Source organism: Python bivittatus, unplaced genomic scaffold, assembly GCF_059951505.1.
Source record: "Python bivittatus isolate LINGU-HERP-01145 unplaced genomic scaffold, Pbiv_v1 ctg000480_np1212, whole genome shotgun sequence".
Lineage (NCBI taxonomy): Eukaryota > Metazoa > Chordata > Lepidosauria > Squamata > Pythonidae > Python > Python bivittatus.
This window is the reverse complement of record NW_028277075.1, coordinates 52069073-52089249: the sequence shown is the minus strand read 5'-3', so window position 1 is coordinate 52089249 and position 20177 is coordinate 52069073. Positions and strand designations below refer to the sequence as shown.

The following is a 20177-nucleotide window of genomic DNA, read 5'->3' as shown; positions in this document are numbered from 1 at the left end:
TGTAATAAAAAAAAAAAGGTAAGTAAATAAATAATCTACTTCATAGCCCTTGTAATCCCAGAACAAAATCCACAGGAATAGTTGAGAATGAAAAAGAAAAAAAATATAAAACAAAAATAATGGTGAAGGATCACATTCCAAATGCAGTGTGGACAGGTCAACAGTGATTGGATTATGAAGCTGCTTTTGCCAATGATGATATTGTTGTTGTCGTTATTATTATTAATTACAAAAAAGGAAAACAAAGGACTACAGAATACAATCTCTCTCCAAAAAAAGAGAAAGAAGAAAAAGAAAAGAAACACACCAACAATTATATAAATATATTAAAGCAACTCAGTTTTAAAACATGTTAAACCTTGACCACATGGACTCACAGCAGTCAGTCTTTCTATTATGTTGCTATATAGACAGTTCAAAGGCAGAAATTGAACACTTATCTTCAACCCAGGATTTTAAGTCTGGAATAGCAGTATAAGGAAATATTGTAAGAAGGTTCTTCAAAAAATAGATACTCTTAGAAAGAAGAGATATTATAAAGCTCTCCCTTCAGGTTGAAAATTGTTCATAGAATTAATTTGTTTCATACTACTTCCCAGAAAAATAGCAAGAGACCCCCTTACTTGAAGGCAACTGGACCTGCAGTCACCAAGGGCTAGCTGAACCAGAGAGATCCCATGTTTGAAAAGAATGTAACCACTTTGCAGGCTTGCCCGGCAAGTGATCTTTTCTAGAGATCATGATGGATAATGAGTTTAATTAGCTATATGATGAATACTCAGTCTCATGAAATACATACAGTCCATTTGGACACACCGGTGCACTGAAATACAACAGCATGCTAGGTGAACTAAAGCAATAATGTGCTAAAGACTAGAAGTTCAAAGTATGACTGATGGATAAATGTACCAAGAGTCAATTGCCCAAGAAGAGCTAAACCTCTGCCTAAATTGTCTTCTCAGTTGTAACAATATTCTGACAACGTTGATGAAAATGAGCTTGACAGAGTCCAACACTTTTAGTTATAAAATAGGAGACAAAAAGTTCTGTGAGTAAGCTGGGTGAAGTTTACGTATGTAGCATGAGTGTAGTGTAAGAGCATCTCTGTTCTATAGTAAGCTGGTTTGTTGTTGTTTTTATCGTTATTGTTGGTTTTTGCCTACTACTGCTCTTACTATCTTTTCCACATTGGGAAATCTTTCTGGAATCAAGGAGCTACAAGACAACTTTTGGAAACCATCTGATTCTTAATTTAGATAATCTTGCTGATCACATTAGCTAGGACATTTGTGTTGATCAGCAATGTGTATCTCTAATTAGTTGTGGTGGAACTGACACATGTACAAAATGGACAGCTATATTCAAGCTTTGATTCAATAAACCTGTGCAATTATTGTACTGTATATTGTTACCTTCTATGGTGATTATACCCACTGAGGAGAAAGATCCTGAGAGGAAAGGAAATAAGTTCTCTGTATTTTCCCTCTCTCCAAGTCCCCCTTCCATATATCCAATAGTTGCTGGAAGGGACATAAGGAATCTGCATGGAATATTTTATTACATGTTAGTGGGCCCAAGAACGATTTATGATGACAAATTGTTTTTAGTGACATGATTGCTACAATACGTGGTACAGTTCCATAAAGGAAATTCATCTAAAAAGATAATATATTTAACTAAAAGGAAATATCATCTCCCTTAAGATGAGCTCAACTCCTGATAACTACATGGATTTGTCCATGAAACTCTACAGAATTCTCTACAGCCTACCATCCAAGTACAGCACTAAAGAGGTTGGACTTGCTCAACTTTTTTCAAAATCAATCAAGGTTATCTAGGGGTTGCCACTTGCTATAAGAAAGGAAAACAACCCATGATAAAAGAAAGATTACACACACAAAATAGAGGAACCAAGACAAAAGTCCCATATACTGCCCGGCTTCCCTACTTTGTTTACTAGGCTTGCCAACTCCCACTGTCCAAAGCATGTGTCCATTTGATTCATTTGGATATTATTTGCATGTATGTGTGCATGAGAACAAAAAATAGTAGGGTCTGGACAAAAAGTTAATATTAATTGAATGAATATTATACTGTATCATATTAGAACAGCAAAGCATACAGCCAATGAAGATTTATTTTGAGGAAACTGAATACCCAAGTTGAAATGAAAAGAAAAAAATGAAAATCAAAGATGTAATAGATTATAATCCAGTTTCCTTGTTTCTAACTTAAATATATAACTCATGCTTGAATTGGGCTTTCGAAAACTTCCAAATTAAAACAGAACATCAAATCTATCTCCCCTAACTCAAAAGGATATGATGACACATAAAAGTTCTATGATAGCACATAACATCAACCAGAGTCCTTCCTTGTGGGGCAGTTGGGCGGTGATATAAATTTGATATATAAATAAATAAAAATAAATAAAAAACATCAACACTTTGCTTCCAAATGTTATTGCTGCAATATACATTAAACTAATTTGAAAGGAGAGAATAATATCCTTCAGGTAAATTTGATGGTCAAGTATCTTTCCTTTCTCTTGACTCAGAATGATGGTTAGGGAACCAAGTTTATTTATTATTTTTTCTTCAGCACTGTCCAACTCCAGACCAACTGGGCAGTGCCAAGAGTTGTTGCTAGTATCTCTTGAACCCAGTGTATTAATATATAATCTTATATTATCTGTTTCTTAAAAAAGAACAAGATCTCAAGACCGGAAGCTACCATAAGACAGACAATAGCATTATAAACAAAAAGCAGAAACTACAAGGCTGGACTATACACAAGACTTGTTAAATCTGTAAAGCTAAAGGAGGAGGAGGAGGAGGAGGAGGAGGAGGAGATGAAAAAAAAAGAATTGGTCAATATAATAGAATAGCTGATGGCTATGATATCTTGTGAGGATTAAAGGCTAAGAACAGCTTAAGGCACTTAAAGCAGCACAGAATATGCAGTTCAGGAGGACAAATAAAATCAAATTAAGCTTCATGAATTAAACCAGCATCAACATCACCAATCTTTTTGAAATGAATTCACAGGGTTAGCAAACTTTTTTCTGTAGTTTGTCTGGAAAGAGGCAGATGGGAAAATTTGTTAAACAGTTCAAAAACAACAACAAACAAAGAGAGAGTAAAGGGAAATCCCCATACCACCACCCAAATTAAAGGTAAATCAGATCATAATCAAGTACATCAAACTGCTTGGAGTGAAATTTTGGCTCAAGAATTCATCTGAATGTTCACAGATGAACAATGAATATTTAAGTAATCTCAGTCCAGGGAGCTGCAATGAAAACTAAGAATGCCGCAGCTGTGCTTAAAGATCTGTTTCTAATCAACTATAATGTTATGAATATCACAGAAATGCACAACACCCACAAAATTGTTCCACAAAAGAGCACAGAACTAGGATCTATATAACACAGACTGAGACTGAGCAGATCTAGGAATAGATCAAACAGGAAATTAGTTAAATTAGAATTTCCTGATATCACTGAATAGGTGTCTTCCTTACTGGAAAAAAAGCTGGAACCTGCTGTTTCTCAGCCTCATTACGGAGGTTGAAAGTGCAAAGAAAGAAGGTGGTAATCACAGAAATGAGTGTCAGTGTATTAACACTGGAAAGAGAGTTTTAAAGTTCATATGGATGAGGAACTAGCTCAGAAGCATCTTGAGAAAAAGGAAAATAGGAGCCTGAATTTGAGAAAGAAAGCATTTACCAGGTATGAATTATTTCGAGGGTGAGGTGAAGACCATGTAAAAATGGAAAGTTTTAGGCAAAGGTTCACTCTTCAAAGTCAGAACCCCCTAATATAGAGCTAGGATCAGTTCTCAGCAAAGACTTTACAAAATTACAGATGAAAAAATTTGGTGCTGGGCTGGAAAAAGGAACATATGCACTGCAAATGTACTGATCACAGACATTTGTGGGAGGGGCAGGTGATGACGCATGGATTGTGGTGTCAGCACACAAATCACACGACTTACCTACCTTAGTCAGACATCACCATACTATTTCCACAATGTTGTGATGTATGGCATTTTGATGTCATCATGGCTTGTTACAGATGCCACCACCACCTCTAATTTATTTATTTATTAATCTATCCAATGAAACTCTGAGTGGCAAACAAAATAAAAACATCCAATCCATGAAACTGAGGGGGGGGGGGGAAACCCCCACGGTTAGGCCCAATAAAAATCTCACTTCCCACATACCACATACCCCATTGCCAGAGCTTCAATAACTCAACATCATGGCATTCCAAAAGGGCAGCAGAATCAGGGGCTGTTTGTATCTCTGGGGGGAGGCTGTTCCATAGAGCAGGTGCCATGACAGAGGGGTATGTCATGTCACATGAAAGCTGTAGTAGTCCTGTAGGTTATCTATATCATGTGCCGGTGTATGTAGATACATACCCACCCACACACATACAGAGCAGATACTGAATATCAAAACTGATTAAGTTGCACTCTTTCCTGATTTATTTCAAAATCCAAGAGCCCTCAAATTTTATAGCTATTTTACCGTGTTGTCAGAATAATTTAGGGACTGACTCTTCCCTAACAACGAATTGTGAGTTGTTTCTCTCCCTGCTATAGCAGAGGCATGTTTGCTGGGGACAAGAGAAAGAGCCTCCTCAATGGCTGCACCAAAACACAGAAATCACTAGCTTGGGTGACCAGATTGCCATCCTTTTTGCTGGTGTTTCCCCAACAAATCACAATCTTTCTTTTCGGAAAGGCATTCTTTCTTCAAGGAACATAAGCAGCAGTGCTGCCCCTGTCTGCTTTATAATTTTTATTAGATATTTTTATAATTTATTTTTGCTTTGTCTTTGTGAGCGAATGTATGTTTGTATATGTGATGGGTTGGAATAAGAACTCAGGTTGAATCAATTTTTATATTTACTGATATTAGGGGATGACTGCTATATGTTTAAGTCCATGTGCCCATTGTGACTAATTGCAGGAAGGTAGGACTCAAGATATATGCTGCCACATTTCCTAATCTCTTTCTCCTGTAAATTCAGCTTGTTAGATTAACAATTAGGGCCTTGGCTCAATTTATATATCAAAGCTGCTGTGTTGCATTTCTAAGAAGGGGTCTGTAATGTTTTCACACCATGAAGGAAATCCTGTTCTTGTGGTTAACTTGTTTCCTTATCAGTTGCAAAGCCTTTCTTTCTTTGTTAGGGATCTTCTGTTACTGTGTGCACATACTCAAACCGTCTTGATCAGCTTAGCGTATACGATCTATGTAACCTCGTGACTCTTGCCTCTTGGCATGTCTAAGTGCAAAAGACTATACAAAGTACAGCTTGACTCTAAAGAGTGTCCCAGAAGAATTTGTATTTGAAATAATACAATCTGGGGCTCGAGGAAGCATATTTTAATTATTTTATTTTATTTTCTTGCATTATGTAAAGGTGTACATTCTGCAGTTCACATTATCTTTCAAACTAGGAGAGAAAAAGATTGCAACGATCAGGCTACCACAGGCCTTATTCAAACCACAAGCTAGCATAGGAGTCTTCTGGAAGGGAGTGTTTAATAGCTCTTTTTAGGCAGTCACTTAAAGATTAGTAAGTGTCGGAACTGGTGATGATGATGACGATGATGCAAGTTTACCATACAGGAATAATTTCCCTCTATCAATTTTTGTCAAGTATATTTGCAAAGGTTACACAAACTATACTACAAATCCTATTGTTGGCTTTGTTCAAAGGCAGAATGTATGTGCCCCAGGCACAATGCCTATTTTATATCACCTTCAGCTTTGAAAAAGCTACACCTTTCCCTAGTCTTAAAATTATTTAATTCTAGGTTAACAGGAACTCTCATAACATATTTTTAAAAGTTGTAAATTTCTAAAAATTAAAAGGAACCAACTCTCAGTACTGAAAAGGTGGCTTAGAAATTAAAATGATCACACAATATAAAACAAGTTTTTTCAAAAAAATGTTGACAGTGAACCAACAGAGGTGTTACAAAAAGTGATTCTTCCATGTCAAGTGTGAAGAACAATTATTTTTTCCCTCTCAGTGGTGAGGTTTCTTTCTTATTTACATCACTTAGTATTCAACACTTTTAGTTGCACAATTATAACAAACCCAAGACCTTGTCTAACCTTCCAGATGCATTTGACTGAACAAGGCTAGACGAAAGCAGATTTCTCCTTCTCCCTATCCTATAGATGTTGTAGGAGGAGAGCCATGTTAATCTATGGTGGCAAAAAAATTAAATTCTCCCTACTCTTGTAAAGCATTTTTACCTATTTTTCAGGTTGTTATGCAATTTCCCCAACGCTGTATTCTCCAAATATACTAAATGTCAGTAGCCATAATCCCAAACTAGCATGTTTAAAACCGTATGAGCTGCAAACTTCAGACCAACACATCTGGATGCACCAAATTGGAGAATGCTGTCCATTATATAGAGCGGAGGGATAATATTGCTTAAACTAATAATAAAAGTAAAGCCTTTTTCCAGTTGACTCCTGTTGATAGAAATACTGGACTGAGTACTAATGAAGCCCAATTCTGCTTAATGTCTGACCCTAGACAAGCTCAATTAGGTGCTGCCATTTGCTGAGGCTAACCTTTGCACATTTTACTGACATATATAACTTGCTTATTGATAATGGGCAAACAATGATTCTGGAATGAACAGCTATTGAAAGACAGAATGTCTATCTCATCCCCTGCTTCTGACATATTCTCTTCAATTGCTGCCCTCAACACTACATGCCTGGCAGGACTCTTCATATAATTGTGCAGCCTCAGAAATAAACAAACTCCTTCTTCCTGATGTTGCTGTCACTTGGCACCACTATATCTATCACCACCAATGTCTTCTGGTCCTTGTCTACTACTACGATGTCTACTTGACTGGCCAGTACCTGCCTGTCCATCTGGATCTGGAAGTCCCACAGGCTCTCTGCTATTCTCCATGTCCTGTGGAATCTCTCATCTAGCCCATACACAGTACAGATGTTCCTGTACACAATGCCAGCTACTTGGTTGTACCGTTCAGTGTATGCTGTTTCTGCCTGCATCTTACATGTGTTGGACTGTCTCTGAGGTCCCTCTGCACAGTCTGCACCTTAGGTCCTGTCTAGTGTGGTAGACCACTGCTTCTATGGATCTGGTGCTTAGTGCCTGTTCTTGTGCTTCTATGCTCAGTGCCTCAGTGCTGTCTTTTAGTCCAGCCCTTTCCAGCCACTGGTAGGATTTCCCATGGTCAGCCACCTCAGCTATCTGTTGAAGTGGTACATCCCATGCAGGAGTTTGTCTTGCCATGGCACTTCCTCCACTTGAACTTCCTCCCATGTCTGCTGCTGCCTCAGGCATTCTCTCAGCAACTCATCTTTGGGTGCCATCTTACTGATGTACTTCTGCATACTCTGGGTTTCATCCAGGACAGTGGCTTTGACACTCACCAGACCCCACCCACCTTCTTTCCAGCTGGTGTACAGTCTCTGGGTGTTGGACTTGGGGTGGAAACCTCTGTAGATTGTGAAGAGCTTCTGGGTCTTCACATCGGCAGCCTCCATGTCCTCCTTTGGCCAGCTCACTATACCAGCAGGGTATCTGAGGACTGGCAGAGCATATGTGTTGATGGCATGGATCTTGTTCTTCCCACTGAGCTGGCTCTTCAGGACCTGTCTTATCCTTTGGTGGTACTTGGATGTAGCTGTCTTCCTTGCCTCCTCATTGGGGTTCTTATGTGACTGTGAGATACCAAGGTACTTGTAGCTGGTCTGTATGTCTGCTATGTGGCCTGCTGGTAGTTCCACCCCATCAGTCTCAACTACTTTCCCTCTCTTTACTACCATCCAGCTGCACTTCTCCAATCTGAATGACATCCCAATATCCTCACTGTAGATCCATGTCAGGTGGATCAGCGAGTCGATGTCTTATTCACTCTTAGCATACAGCTTGATGTCATCCATGTAAAGGAGGTGGCTGATGGTAGTTCCACTCTTGAACTTGTATCTGTACTCAGTCCTTATATATTTATATATACTGATTTCAATTTCTTGATGATTCAAGCTAGGCATATCTATAACTAGTCCATAACTGATCCATTAATTCATCAAATTGAACTTCAGGGTCCTCTTAGATCTGGGGGAAGTAGTCTGCTGCTCTGAAGCCTTGTCTTATGCCTACCTTTGATCACAGCTGGCAGAAATTGGTGGCATGTTTTTTTTGCTATTTTGAGGTGGGGCAAGCTCAAAAATAAATTTAATATAATTTATAAAACAAAGTAAACCTCCAGGCTCCCTCCCCCAAGGTTTTTTTAAAAATCCTGGTTCTACTTTGCATCATTTTACAGTAAACTGCCCAGAGTCACTCCACAGTGAGATGGGCAGTGACAAATTTGAAATATAAATAAATATAAATCATCCTTCCATCCATGGTGGCCTTGAGGTACCCACAAAATGTCAAGAGTGGCTCCCACCATCAAAAGCTCCCCATTCTGACATATGGCACTTTTATGCATCCTTTGCCACTCATTGAACTCCTTCTTGCATAGTTTCACTGGATTGCACCTCCCTACAGTTCAGGGGTAGCTTGTCCAATAGCAGCTACTTCAGGATGCTCAAAAATCTCTCTGCATAACCATTGCTTGCTGTTCAACCCACTGGAACAAGCCAATATACGTTTTCAGTTTACAGTGATAGCTAAATCTGCACAAGGCTTTATCACATGCATTTTCTGAAACCAAAAAGAAAACAGTTTTCAGAAGCTGAACACCCAGAACTGAAATGGATTTTCTTTCTTTTAAAACAGAAAGAAAGAGAAAATGATTGGACTCTATTCTTATGATCAGGAGGAAATCACAGATTCTTGCTTGAGATACAATCTTTTGCAATCAGCAACAACATGATGGTGTCATCTTGAATTACATCCATTTTTGGAAATGATATACTAAATTGCAGCACCGGAAGTAAAAGCATATTACACTGATCAGAAAGCAGCATAAGCATAGCACAATAGATTGAACAGCTATTAATACCTGTGAAATCTCCTTGTTGCTGCTGTCGTACCTGAGCTAGGTAGACTGATTTAAACCAAGCAGACTCAAAACTAGCAGGCAAAGTAATGGATTTGCATTATGGATTTAAATACCATCCCAATATGGATTTCAGATATTTCTTACACTATGTGTATTTTAACTTGCTAATGTGATCACAAAAGAAACATTGATTTTCAGCCCCCAGCAAGGTGATTTTTTTTTTTTTTGCTCAAATAGCTTTTATGTTTATTTTTTTATTCAGAGGCAACAATTGTTAATTTAGTAGATTTCTCTTTGCCATTTTTTCTTCTTAGCAACCCAATGGAATGTTGGAAAGAAATGATTTAAATTGACTTGGGACTGTCTATCCATCAGCAGGTTAACTCTCCAAAACCTAACAGAATGGGACCAAATTTGGAATGTGGGGAGAAGCCATCAAAAGAAAGATTGGGCTGGATCCAGCTTGGGGCTGTGAATTAAAAATTCCCCAAATGCATCCTTATGGGAGAGGCAGCTGGGTAGTAACTCAGAATACAGTGGTACCTCGGGATACGAACTTAATCCGTTCCGTGACTCTGGTTGCAACTCGAGTTGGTCTCAAGTCGAGGTAAAGTTTCCCATAGGGTTCAATGTAAATCCGGTTAATCCGTTCCGCCCTCCGAATTTGGTCGCAACCCGAGGCAAATTTCCCCATAGGGTTCAATGTAAATCCGGTTAATCCGTTCCGCCCTCCACCCAAATTTGGTCGCAACCCGAGGCAATTTTCTCTTCAGAGCCTTACTCCCGCCAAGCCTGCTCTGCATTTTCTTTGGAGCCATGCTAACACGCACAGCAAAAACCTTCGCAAAACACCGCAAAACACACCACAAGCCTCACCAAACGTCTCCTTGCTACCGCGACCTCGCCCACAGGAAGCCGCGACCGCGTGGCAGCAGGGAAAATGGCCGCAGATCCGGTTCGTAACTAGAGGCGAGTTCATAACCCGAGGTAAATTTTTCCTGCCGAAGCTGGTCGTAACCCGAAACGTCCGTTAGTAGAGGCGTTCGTATCCCGAGGTACCACTGTATATGAAGCCTCTCCTACTCTCTTTAGGTCACATGATCCCAAGCAGAGGTATTATAAAGGGTATGGAAGAAATTCCAGGAGCCACACTCAACATGCTTCCTGTACATTTTATGTATCTGTGTACGTGCATATGCACATATGCACTCACTTACCCTCATGTGACCTTTCCGAGTCTGCAATATTACCTGGGTTAAAAATAGTCAGAGAAAGTGATGTCCATAGTGGACTATAGAAAATTTTCCTCTTGGCATTTCTGTTGTTAATAAGTAACTTATCCCAAGGATTATTTTAGAGTAACAAATAGGATATAAATAAGATGTTAAATGTCTGAGTTCATAGAACAGGCTCAGCCATAATGTGGTATATTTGAGAATGGATTCATCTTTTAGCAAATTCAGTCACTACTGATTGTAAACCACAGTTTGTCAGTTAGCTTATTGTGAAAACTCAGCCACCCACAGTTTATTCAATCAATCATGGTTAAAACTGACCATGACTTAGTACAGCATGACTGAATTCACACAGCTACAAACTGGATACAAACTTGCTAACCACATTTAACATAAAGGATTGTGTAAGCCTAGGCTGAGAATTTATCTTCACATTCTCCTAACGGTGGCATGACAAATGTCCTGGTAACTGTTTTCATGCCGTATTTCATGATGTTCCCTTCATCTCAACCCCTGGCCAAAGCTGAGACTATGTAATGCCATCCTTAGCTATTCCAATGTTAAAATATGTTTTTCCTCTTCTCTGCGCACCATTTGGCTGTGGATATGACCCACCACACTTCATTGACAATATGGTTGCTGATGTGTTGAGGAGTGAGACCTGCCCAACTCCTACTGCTGTTTCAAGCTACTCTGGACATGTTCCCTGCCCTCAGGTCACTGGACACTGCCCTCCATAGCTACTTTGGCTCGAGCCACAGGACAGACAGGACATTCTGCAAAAGCATCTGCCTGTATAATATCTGACCAGCACATCCTGAAGCACTGGTCAGATATCATGGGGGCTTCTTATAGACATGGATTTTAAACTCCATGATCTCTTTCCTTTCCTGTAACAATGTCCACTCTGCTCAGGATCTGTTTTCTCCCTGCTATGGGATCTGTAAGGGGGGGTATTTTCCCAACCTCCTTGTGGGAACAATATTGTCTGGGCATCTGCAGTAGCTTGTGCTGTGGCATTCAGCAGAGATATTAAAGAGTGCTAGGCATATGCAGCTTGGCACTGTTCCAAGCACCCATCTACACTTCCCCAGTCTCTCTCCACTCCACATTAGGGAGTGTTTTCTCATAGGTATGGGAAACTAGGTGAGAGGGGAAATACAGCTGGAGTCATTTTCCTTAACTTGGATATTAAAACAGTAAGGAAGTACCAGTCATTGGCCTTGTTACTGTGGCAGAATAATGCTCAGCAATCAGGGGTAGCAAATTTTATGTAGGCTTACTTTTCTACTGGCTCAAGGCCATCTCGTTGTATCTTGTGTGTCTAGCCTATAGTTAAATGTGTTGTATGCATTTTAAAACATGGATTAATTTAAAACATGGATTAATTCATCAATGTTTATTCAAATCAGTATGGTAGAGATATTATATGAATTCAGCCTGTGTATCCAACAAATGTCATGATTATAATGATTTTGCAATATACTTTTGGTTTATTTATTATATTTGTATTCCAATGCTTTTTTAAAATGCTCAGCACATTGTATGTATAGTTTCTACAAAAAATGCTACTTAGGAAACATACAAAGCTAAAAGTAATTAGCCTGAGCGAGAGAAGTGCATCAGTTCTCTGTACTACCAATTGGGAATATATTTTTATATCGCTTTTGGAAGGCTCTATTCATTCTTTTCCCTGTGGAATTTGCAAGAATCCAGATCTGCAGGAATCCGTATTTGCAAGAATCTGATTTGAGACCTTCCTTCCCACGCAGTTTGCTCAATTTTTTAAGCTACTGTTACCTCTTGGGGTTGACTGCTCACCATTTAAGTGCAGGTAAAGGAGAATCCCTTGGAAGATGGTGAACTAAACAGAGACAAAACAATTCCTAAATATATTTATTCAGAAATAAGTGCAGTGGTTTCAGAAGCAAGTATGTTTAAAACTGATGAATAAATTAAAGAGATTGGAACAGCTAAGATTTAGAGCTGACCATGGTCAAAACACATCCATGTGTTTTCTGTTCTGCACAGTAAATCAGTTCTCTTTTTCTTATCGCTCAGCTCAGGCAAAAGGTTCATGAAATGTGGCAAAAATCCAAGTATTTGACACAATGCTTACCACACAAGGATTTGAGATTAAATTTACCATGTGTGAGAACCATCGCTGCCCCCTGCCTCCATAAAGGGAAGCTGTAGGTAAATATGAAGAAATCTTAAATCACCCTGTTAATTATGAATGCTTAAATCAACAGAAAGCTAGAAAATGTTAATTTGCAAACAGAATTCATGGGTTTCTTGTTTAGAAAGCATAACTTTTTCTGAGTTTTGCCTCCTTTTGAGTACCATTTGACAGGTTACCAAGATTTTATTACTGTATCTTATAACAAGTCCTTGCGTTGTCTGTTTCCTGACTTGGTCTATCTTGAAGATCTGACAAAGAAGGACATGAGATTAGCCTGGTATGATTTGTTTGATCAAGCCCATGCTCTTGTTATTTGTAGCATGTCTTTCCAAGTGCTCACAGACATGCTGTTTGATAATCTGTTCGAAAACCTTGTCCAGTGTAGACATCAAGCTGACAGACTTAAGATTTCCCAGATCTTCTTTTTTCTTTTTTTCTAAGTTGATGATAACATTTGCTCTCCTCCAGTCTTCTTGGTTCTCAAAATCCTCTTCCTATTTTTTTCCTCCTTGCTTTTGTGAAATCAACTTCTTGAGAGCACTGCAATATACTGTATATCACTAAAAGAATGGGGGAAAGCTTCACAAATGCCTTATATTAGCTGAACCACATACGTGTCAGCCCTTCGACGTAGGCCAGGTCAGGAAACAGCCTCCACAAATCTGACTGGAACTATAGTTTACTGATATAAGCTGTAATAGCAGAATCTTGAAAGCCTGACTGAATTCTCCCCTCTATACTTCTTACAATGAATTAGGAAGGAGTCAATCTGAGTTTCTTTCTCACACTTGCATTGTTGCCTGGGCTTAAGTATAATTTTGTTTTTGTAACTGTGACTCCCTCTGCCTAGCTTCCCCAAGATCATTTTTGTGTCTGTCTACAATACATGGCAAATAAATGCATGGTTTTCCTCTCTTAACAACTGAAAAGGGAAAAAACCAACAGATTTTATCCCTGTCTTGATGATGTCAGTTGTGGAGTACACGAGTAAAGGGCCTTCAGAGCTTCCAAGATATTAGAGAAACACAGCTGGGGAACTTAAGATATAAACTCAAGATGGATTCTAGAAAGTTTGGGGAAGTGAATGTTCAGAAACAAAGTTTGCAGAGTCTACTAATGTTTAAAAAGTCACAATCACTTATAAAGTAGCATCTATTGTCAGAAAATCCAAGATAGCAGGGGATTTATAGGGATTTGCACTGAATTTTTATTTATTTTATTACTTATATTTCTATGGGTCCGAAACCCCATTACAAGAAAAAGCAGAATAATTTGAAAGAGATTTTCAGGACAGCAGAACTGTGTTCGTCTGGCTCCTTTGTTCCAATCCCGAGATTTTATATAAAATTAATAGAGTATTGGATTCAATGGCCATCAAGTCAGAGTGAACCTTGCAATCAAACTAACTTTTGCCTCACCAATCATAGCATAAACAGGGGTTGAGAGAGAACCATAGTTTAACCATGTACTGTACCTTACTCTTGCACTGTCTACTTTCCTGAGAAGTTGCGTGATTATGCTTTGTCAGCCATTAGCCAGCTGACCTGCCCTAGTGTATGATTTGTCGTATGGGGAAGGACCAATGAGTTAATTCCTTCTAGTTCCACCTCCCTTTCCAACAATCATCTTTATAACATTCAGAAAGCAGCATCAATATTCTTTGCATACATGCTTGCCCATTGCACAAAACCTCCTTCATCTATCTGTGTAGAATTTGTAAGCAATGCTCCTCAGCACAGAGGCTACTGTTATTGTAAAGTGAGCTATATAATCCCCCAAACAACAAAGTTTTTTTAATGGTATTTCAAAAGAGTGCAGAGGTATGACCTCTGCGCCACTTGCTATGAAATTCGGCAGGCTTTGTTTCTGTATACAATTCCAGCTTAATGTAAATCTATTCTTTGACAAAAAGAATACAGCTATACTATATTACAGGAGATGAGTACAACATTATTCACAATCTTACTCTCCATCCAACACTGAGCTATGGCTAATATTAGTACTGCTGAGACATTGAGTCAGACTTGATTACCTTCAGAAGTATCAGGATCAAGTTGGGCCTTTCTCAGATTTCTGGATCAGGCCCTGAGAAGGATCAAGTGATCTCTGCATACTTCTAATATTTAGGAAGGGAATTCAGAAATAAGGGACAAATATCTTTGTAACAAGAAGGTAATTCCTCTATAAACAAAACACTTACTACTGATGATGTCTGCACTAGGTTGATACATCCTGGGTCTTTTTCCATGAATTTTTCATTTTGTTTGCAGATAAACAGGCTGACAGCGTAACAAAATAGTGAATTTCAGAATTAAAAAGGATATACTTACATTGGTGACATATTCAATATCCTTCCAAATATTACATTCCCTGGGAAAGTCGGATAACTCTAAAAAATTATCCACTATCACTTGGCCAATCAAGTCATGCCTGGAGAAGCGGTCAAAGTCATACACAGAGAAGTGAAGTTTCCTTGAACTCAAATCTTTGTAAGGAACAGGAAATAAAAAAACTTCATCAAACACTGGGTTAAGAGTTTTTCTATGCACTTTAGTCTGATGTTTTGTTTTCCTATCTGGAAGTAAGTAGATCTTAACATAAGGGTCTGAAGTCCCAGAAAAATCCTTTGCTGGCAGGCTGACAGCTTTGTGAATCTTCACTATAAGTTGTTCTAAGTCACAATCATATTTTATAATAAAATTGATTTTCCCACAAGACTTGCTATTATTTCTCCGACCATCATCTGTGTCTACTGATCTTTGCTTATACAGCTCCGGCTTGATGCGTCCAATCCCTGTCAGCTGCTCCTGCTTTTGGATCTGCTGGATGTTGAAGTCAGGGTTGGAGAGATTGAGCTGTCGTCGGATTGAATTGTGCCTTAAATTAAAGCAAAATATATTGATTGGTTGGTTGATTGCATTTACTTTTTGCTCTACAATTAAAAAAATGTTCTTAAGAGTAGACAAATAAAAAAATGAAAATATACAGCTACTATAAAGAGAGAAGGAGAGAGGGAAATGTGATTCAATGTATATTAAATAAATAGGGACATGAAATCTTTTTTTTTAAAAAAGGTGGTTCAGTGTTAAAATAGAGACTTTGGATTATAAAGAACTGATGTTACAAACACACACATACACAGTCTCTCACTCACAAAAAATGTAGAAATTGTTTTGGAAGGGGGTTGAATTGGAGCATTTAAATCATTTCCAAACAGTCCAGATGGCTCCTGTTTTGACTACCATAGTAACTAGTGCTTTGGAGTTTCCTAGGGGAATCCTCCCCCACGCCCCAAGCGTTTAAAAAGGATTGCTGGGCTTCGGGGTAGCTCTCAGCGCTTGGTCACTTCTACCAATCAGGCTGTTACAGAAGGGTTTGAGTTGTGTTTATTTCTCCAGCTACAACTCATCCAATCAGGCTAACCTCAGTTATTTTTTACTTTTCCTGCTGCTTGTACCATTTTTAAGGCACCATTTTAAAAAAGACATGATTATGCTGCCAAATGTAGACTGTACATATCTACAAAAAAAACCACACGTGCCATACTGTACAACAACCATATAATATTTTATTAAAGCCAATACACAGTCAAGTAAAAAGGAGAAGTGCCAATTAATGTCCTGACATTTAGGAGTTCTGAATACACATCTCCGAGGCATGGGAACATTCAGAGATTCAGTGGGCATGGAACTGGAGAGGGAATCGCAGGACTTGCAGGGCTGAATCCAGGAATAATATTTCCTGTTCTGCTGGCATGGACTTGACCCTCCCCGCTGAATTATTCTTATATTTGAGTTGGTCTAGTGGTGAAGGCACCAGGCTAGAAAGCAGGAGACTGTGAGTTCTAGTCCCGCCTTAGGCATGAAAGCCAGCTGGGTGACTTTGGGCCAGTCATTTGCTCTCAGCCCAACTCACCTCACAGGGTTGTTGTTGTGGAAAAAATAGGAGGAGGAAGGAGTGTTAGGTATGCTCACCCCCTTGAGTTATTTATAAAAAAAATAATAAAGGCGGGATTAAAAAATCTAAAAAAAAAAGATTGCATTATTTGAGATGAGGGTCTCCATTTCTAAGCAGAATTAGAATCAAGTTGGAGAACATTTTCCCTGTGATTCACACAAGTGAAAAATCTCTGGCTAAAATCTATAGTATGTAAAACAATCAGTTGGAGCAATAGCCAGTATACCTGGGTGGCCTTAAATCAGTGGTGTACAGAGTGGGCGGGCATTCCCCCCCCCCCCCGGTGCAGGGAAAAAGGGGGTGTGGTGCCGAGGACAAGGAGGCTGGCGATGGGTGTGGAGTTGGGTTGCTACTGTCTATGTGGTGGAGGTGTAACAGCAATGGAGGAAAAAAAGTGCCTTCAAGTTAGTTTTGACTCTTGATGACTGTCCCCTGCAGCTTTCTTGACAGCATTTTTCATTTTGACAGTTTGCCATTGCCGTCTTCTTCTAGGGCTGAGAGATAGTGACTGGCTGAGGGTCACCCAGATGGCTTTGTGGCTAAGGCAGGACTAGAATTCACAGACTCCTGGTTTCTAGCCTGGTGCCTTCACCACCACACCAAACTGGCTATCACCAATGAAGTGGGGGAGGGGGGTTAAAAATTATCTGCTCCAAGTATCAAATATGCTAGGAATGCCACTGCCCCCTACCTTTAGCCCACTCTCAGTAATGTAAGAAATGAGAACACAAACGTATCTTATAAAGTTAAAACTTTATAAGAAGGAAAACAGTCATTTGAATGTGTGAAAAATGGCTCCAGTTTATCCTTGTTCCACATTGTTACTGGCAGTGGGGACAATCCTGGTATATCTGAATGTGACTCACGCTATGCCAAACTGAAGAGTTAAAATTATGCAAAGGCACATTTGCAGTAAATTCATGTACAAATTGCACCTTGAATGCCTGGAGTTCAGATCCCAGCATGCACCATATTAATTTACTGACCAACCTTATAAAGCACAGAGTATCTTGTAATTATGGCCTTGCCTTCTAACTGAAATTTCAGAATATCCACCAATCTTCTGTCAAAGAATCTCAGGGTAGGAGACCATAAATAAAAACAGTAAATCCAGTAAAACGCTGAAGAATAGTGAAGTACCCCACTGTTCTTTTGTTTAGTTCTTCCTGTTCCAGTCAACTATCTAGCACGTGGGGAGAGACCATCCAGCTGTAAAACTTGCTAGAGCTCAAAGCAACAAGATAAACAAAAGAAAGCATTTTTCACACTGGTCATAAATAACTCATACCTGCCAACATTTCAGAAGAAGAAACAGGGAAATGAATATTTCAGTGTGCCTTACATAGCACAATGCACACAAAACTGCTTTTCTCCCTCCCTCCGTTCCCCCCCACGTCAATATATATCCTCTCAAGCCTAAAGGAATAATCTTCATATACAGTCAGGTCCAGAAATATTGGGACATCGACACAATTCTAACATCTTTGGCTCTGTACACCACCACAATGGATTTGGAATGAAACAAACACAATGTGCCTTAACTGCAGACTGTCAGCTTTAATTTGAGGGTATGTACATCCAACTCAGGTGAACGGTGTAGGAATTACAACAGTTTGCATATGTGCCTCCCACTTGTTAAGGGACCAAAAGTAATGGGACAATTGGCTTCTCAGCTGTTCCATGGCCAGGTGTGTGATATCCCCTCAGTACCCCAATTACAATGTGCAGATAAAAGGCCCAGAGTTCATTTCAAGTGTGCTATTTGCATTTGGAATCTGTTGCTGTCAACTCTCAAGATGAGATCCAAAGAGCTGTCACTATCAGTGAAGCAAGCCATCATTAGGCTGAAGAAACAAAACAAACCCATCAGAGAGATAGCAAGAACATTAGGCGTGGCCAAAACAACTGTTTGGAACATTCTCAAAAAGAAGGAATGCACCGGTGAGCTCAGCAACACCAAAAGACCCGGGAGACAACGGAAAACAACTGTGGTGGATGACCGAAGAATCCTTTCCCTGGTGAAGAAAACACCCTTCACAACAGTTGGCCAGATCAAGAACACTCTCCAGGAGGTAGGTGTATGTGTGTCAAAGTCAACAATCAAAAGAAGACTTCACCAGAGTGAATACAGAGGGTTCACCACAAGATGTAAACCACTGGTGAGCCTCAAAAACAGGAAGGCCAGATTAGAGTTTGCCAAACGACATCTAAAAAAGCCTTCACAGTTCTGGAACAACATCCTATGGGCAGATGAGACCAAGATCAACTTGTACCAGAGTGATGGGAAGAGAAGAGTATGGAGAAGGAAAGGAACTGCTCATGATCCTAAGCATACCACCTCATCAGTGAAGCATGGTGGTGGTAGTGTCAAGGCGTGGGCATGTATGGCTGCCAATGGAACTGGTTCTCTTGTATTTATTGATGATGTGACTGCTGACAAAAGCAGCAGGATGAATTCTGCAGTGTTTCGGGCAATATTATCTGCTCACATTCAGCCAAATGCTGCAGAACTCATTGGACGGCGCTTCACAGTACAGATGGACAATGACCCAAAGCATACTGCAAAAGCAACCAAAGAGTTTTTGAAGGGACAGAAGTGGAATGTTATGCAATGGCCAAGTCAGTCACCTGACCTGAATCCCATTGAGCATGCATTTCACTTGCTGAAGACAAAACTGAAGGGAAAATGCCCCAAGAACAAGCAGGAACTGAAGACAGTTGCAGTAGAGGCCTGGCAGAGCATCACCAGGGAGGAAACCCAGCGTCTGGTGATGTCTATGTGTTCCAGGCTTCAGGCTGTGATTGACTGCAATGGATTTGCAACCAAGTATTAAAAAGGGAAAGTTTGATGTATGATTATTATTCTGTCCCATTACTTTTGGTCCCTTAACAAGTGGGAGGCACATATGCAAACTGTTGTAATTCCTACACCGTTCACCTGAGTTGGATGTACATACCCTCAAATTAAAGCTGACAGTCTGCAGTTAACGCACATTGTGTTTGTTTCATTCCAAATCCATTGTGGTGGTGTATAGAGCCAAAGATGTTAGAATTGTGTCGATGTCCCAATATTTCTGGACCTGACTGTAGGTTCAAAGACGACATCTCATTAACAATTTCTTAAAGTTTACTCCATTATGTTTATACCAGAGATAAAGAACTTTTTATGTCTATCTCAGTTCTTGGAAAGATTTCCAAAGCTACATTCCAACGTTGGAGGGACCGAAGTTAAACTGGACGGAGCCCCTCAACCCAAAATACACTTCCAAAACAGGCAAAGGACATCTTTCGCCTGAATGCCTTCTTAGAAACAAACACAAGCGCTAGTTGAAAAAGCTGCTTTCAGTAGATTCAGGGCAACTTATTTCCAGTAAGTATTATCAAACTGCACCCTCCCTAAAGAGAATTAAACAATAAAATCATACACACACAAAAATGTCACAAAATTGGGTCACTGCAACATCCCTTTTTTCTAGCTGATGCAAACACCCCTGTAGAAATATTCTTTTCTCCTTTTGAATGTTTGAATACATTGCTATTTGCACAGTGAAATCCTAAACATGACTGTGAAGATGAGAGTCCAATTGAGCTTAGTGAGGCTTATTTTGAGAAATTAATGCAGTAGGATTGCAGCCCTCTTATGTAAAATTAAACAACACAAGTAAAATCAAAGAGCACTAATGGGATTTTCAACTTCGGGGAAGCTTCTGAAAAACATACAGCAAATGTTCCTTTTTCTCTATCTCTCCCCTTCAAACAACTGCCTTATAATAT

General features: G+C 39.5%; 1 protein-coding gene across 2 annotated transcripts in view; it reads right to left on the bottom strand.

Annotated features, from left to right (window-relative positions):
- Positions 1-20177, bottom strand: part of SYT9 (synaptotagmin 9) — a 102112-nt gene that overhangs the window by 25860 nt on the left and 56075 nt on the right. For both annotated transcript variants that reach the window (XM_088145878.1, XM_088145877.1), the window contains exon 3: positions 14777-15323. In XM_088145878.1, coding sequence (XP_088002004.1) covers positions 14777-15323 — 547 coding nt within the window. The remainder of the gene's footprint in view (positions 1-14776; positions 15324-20177) is intronic.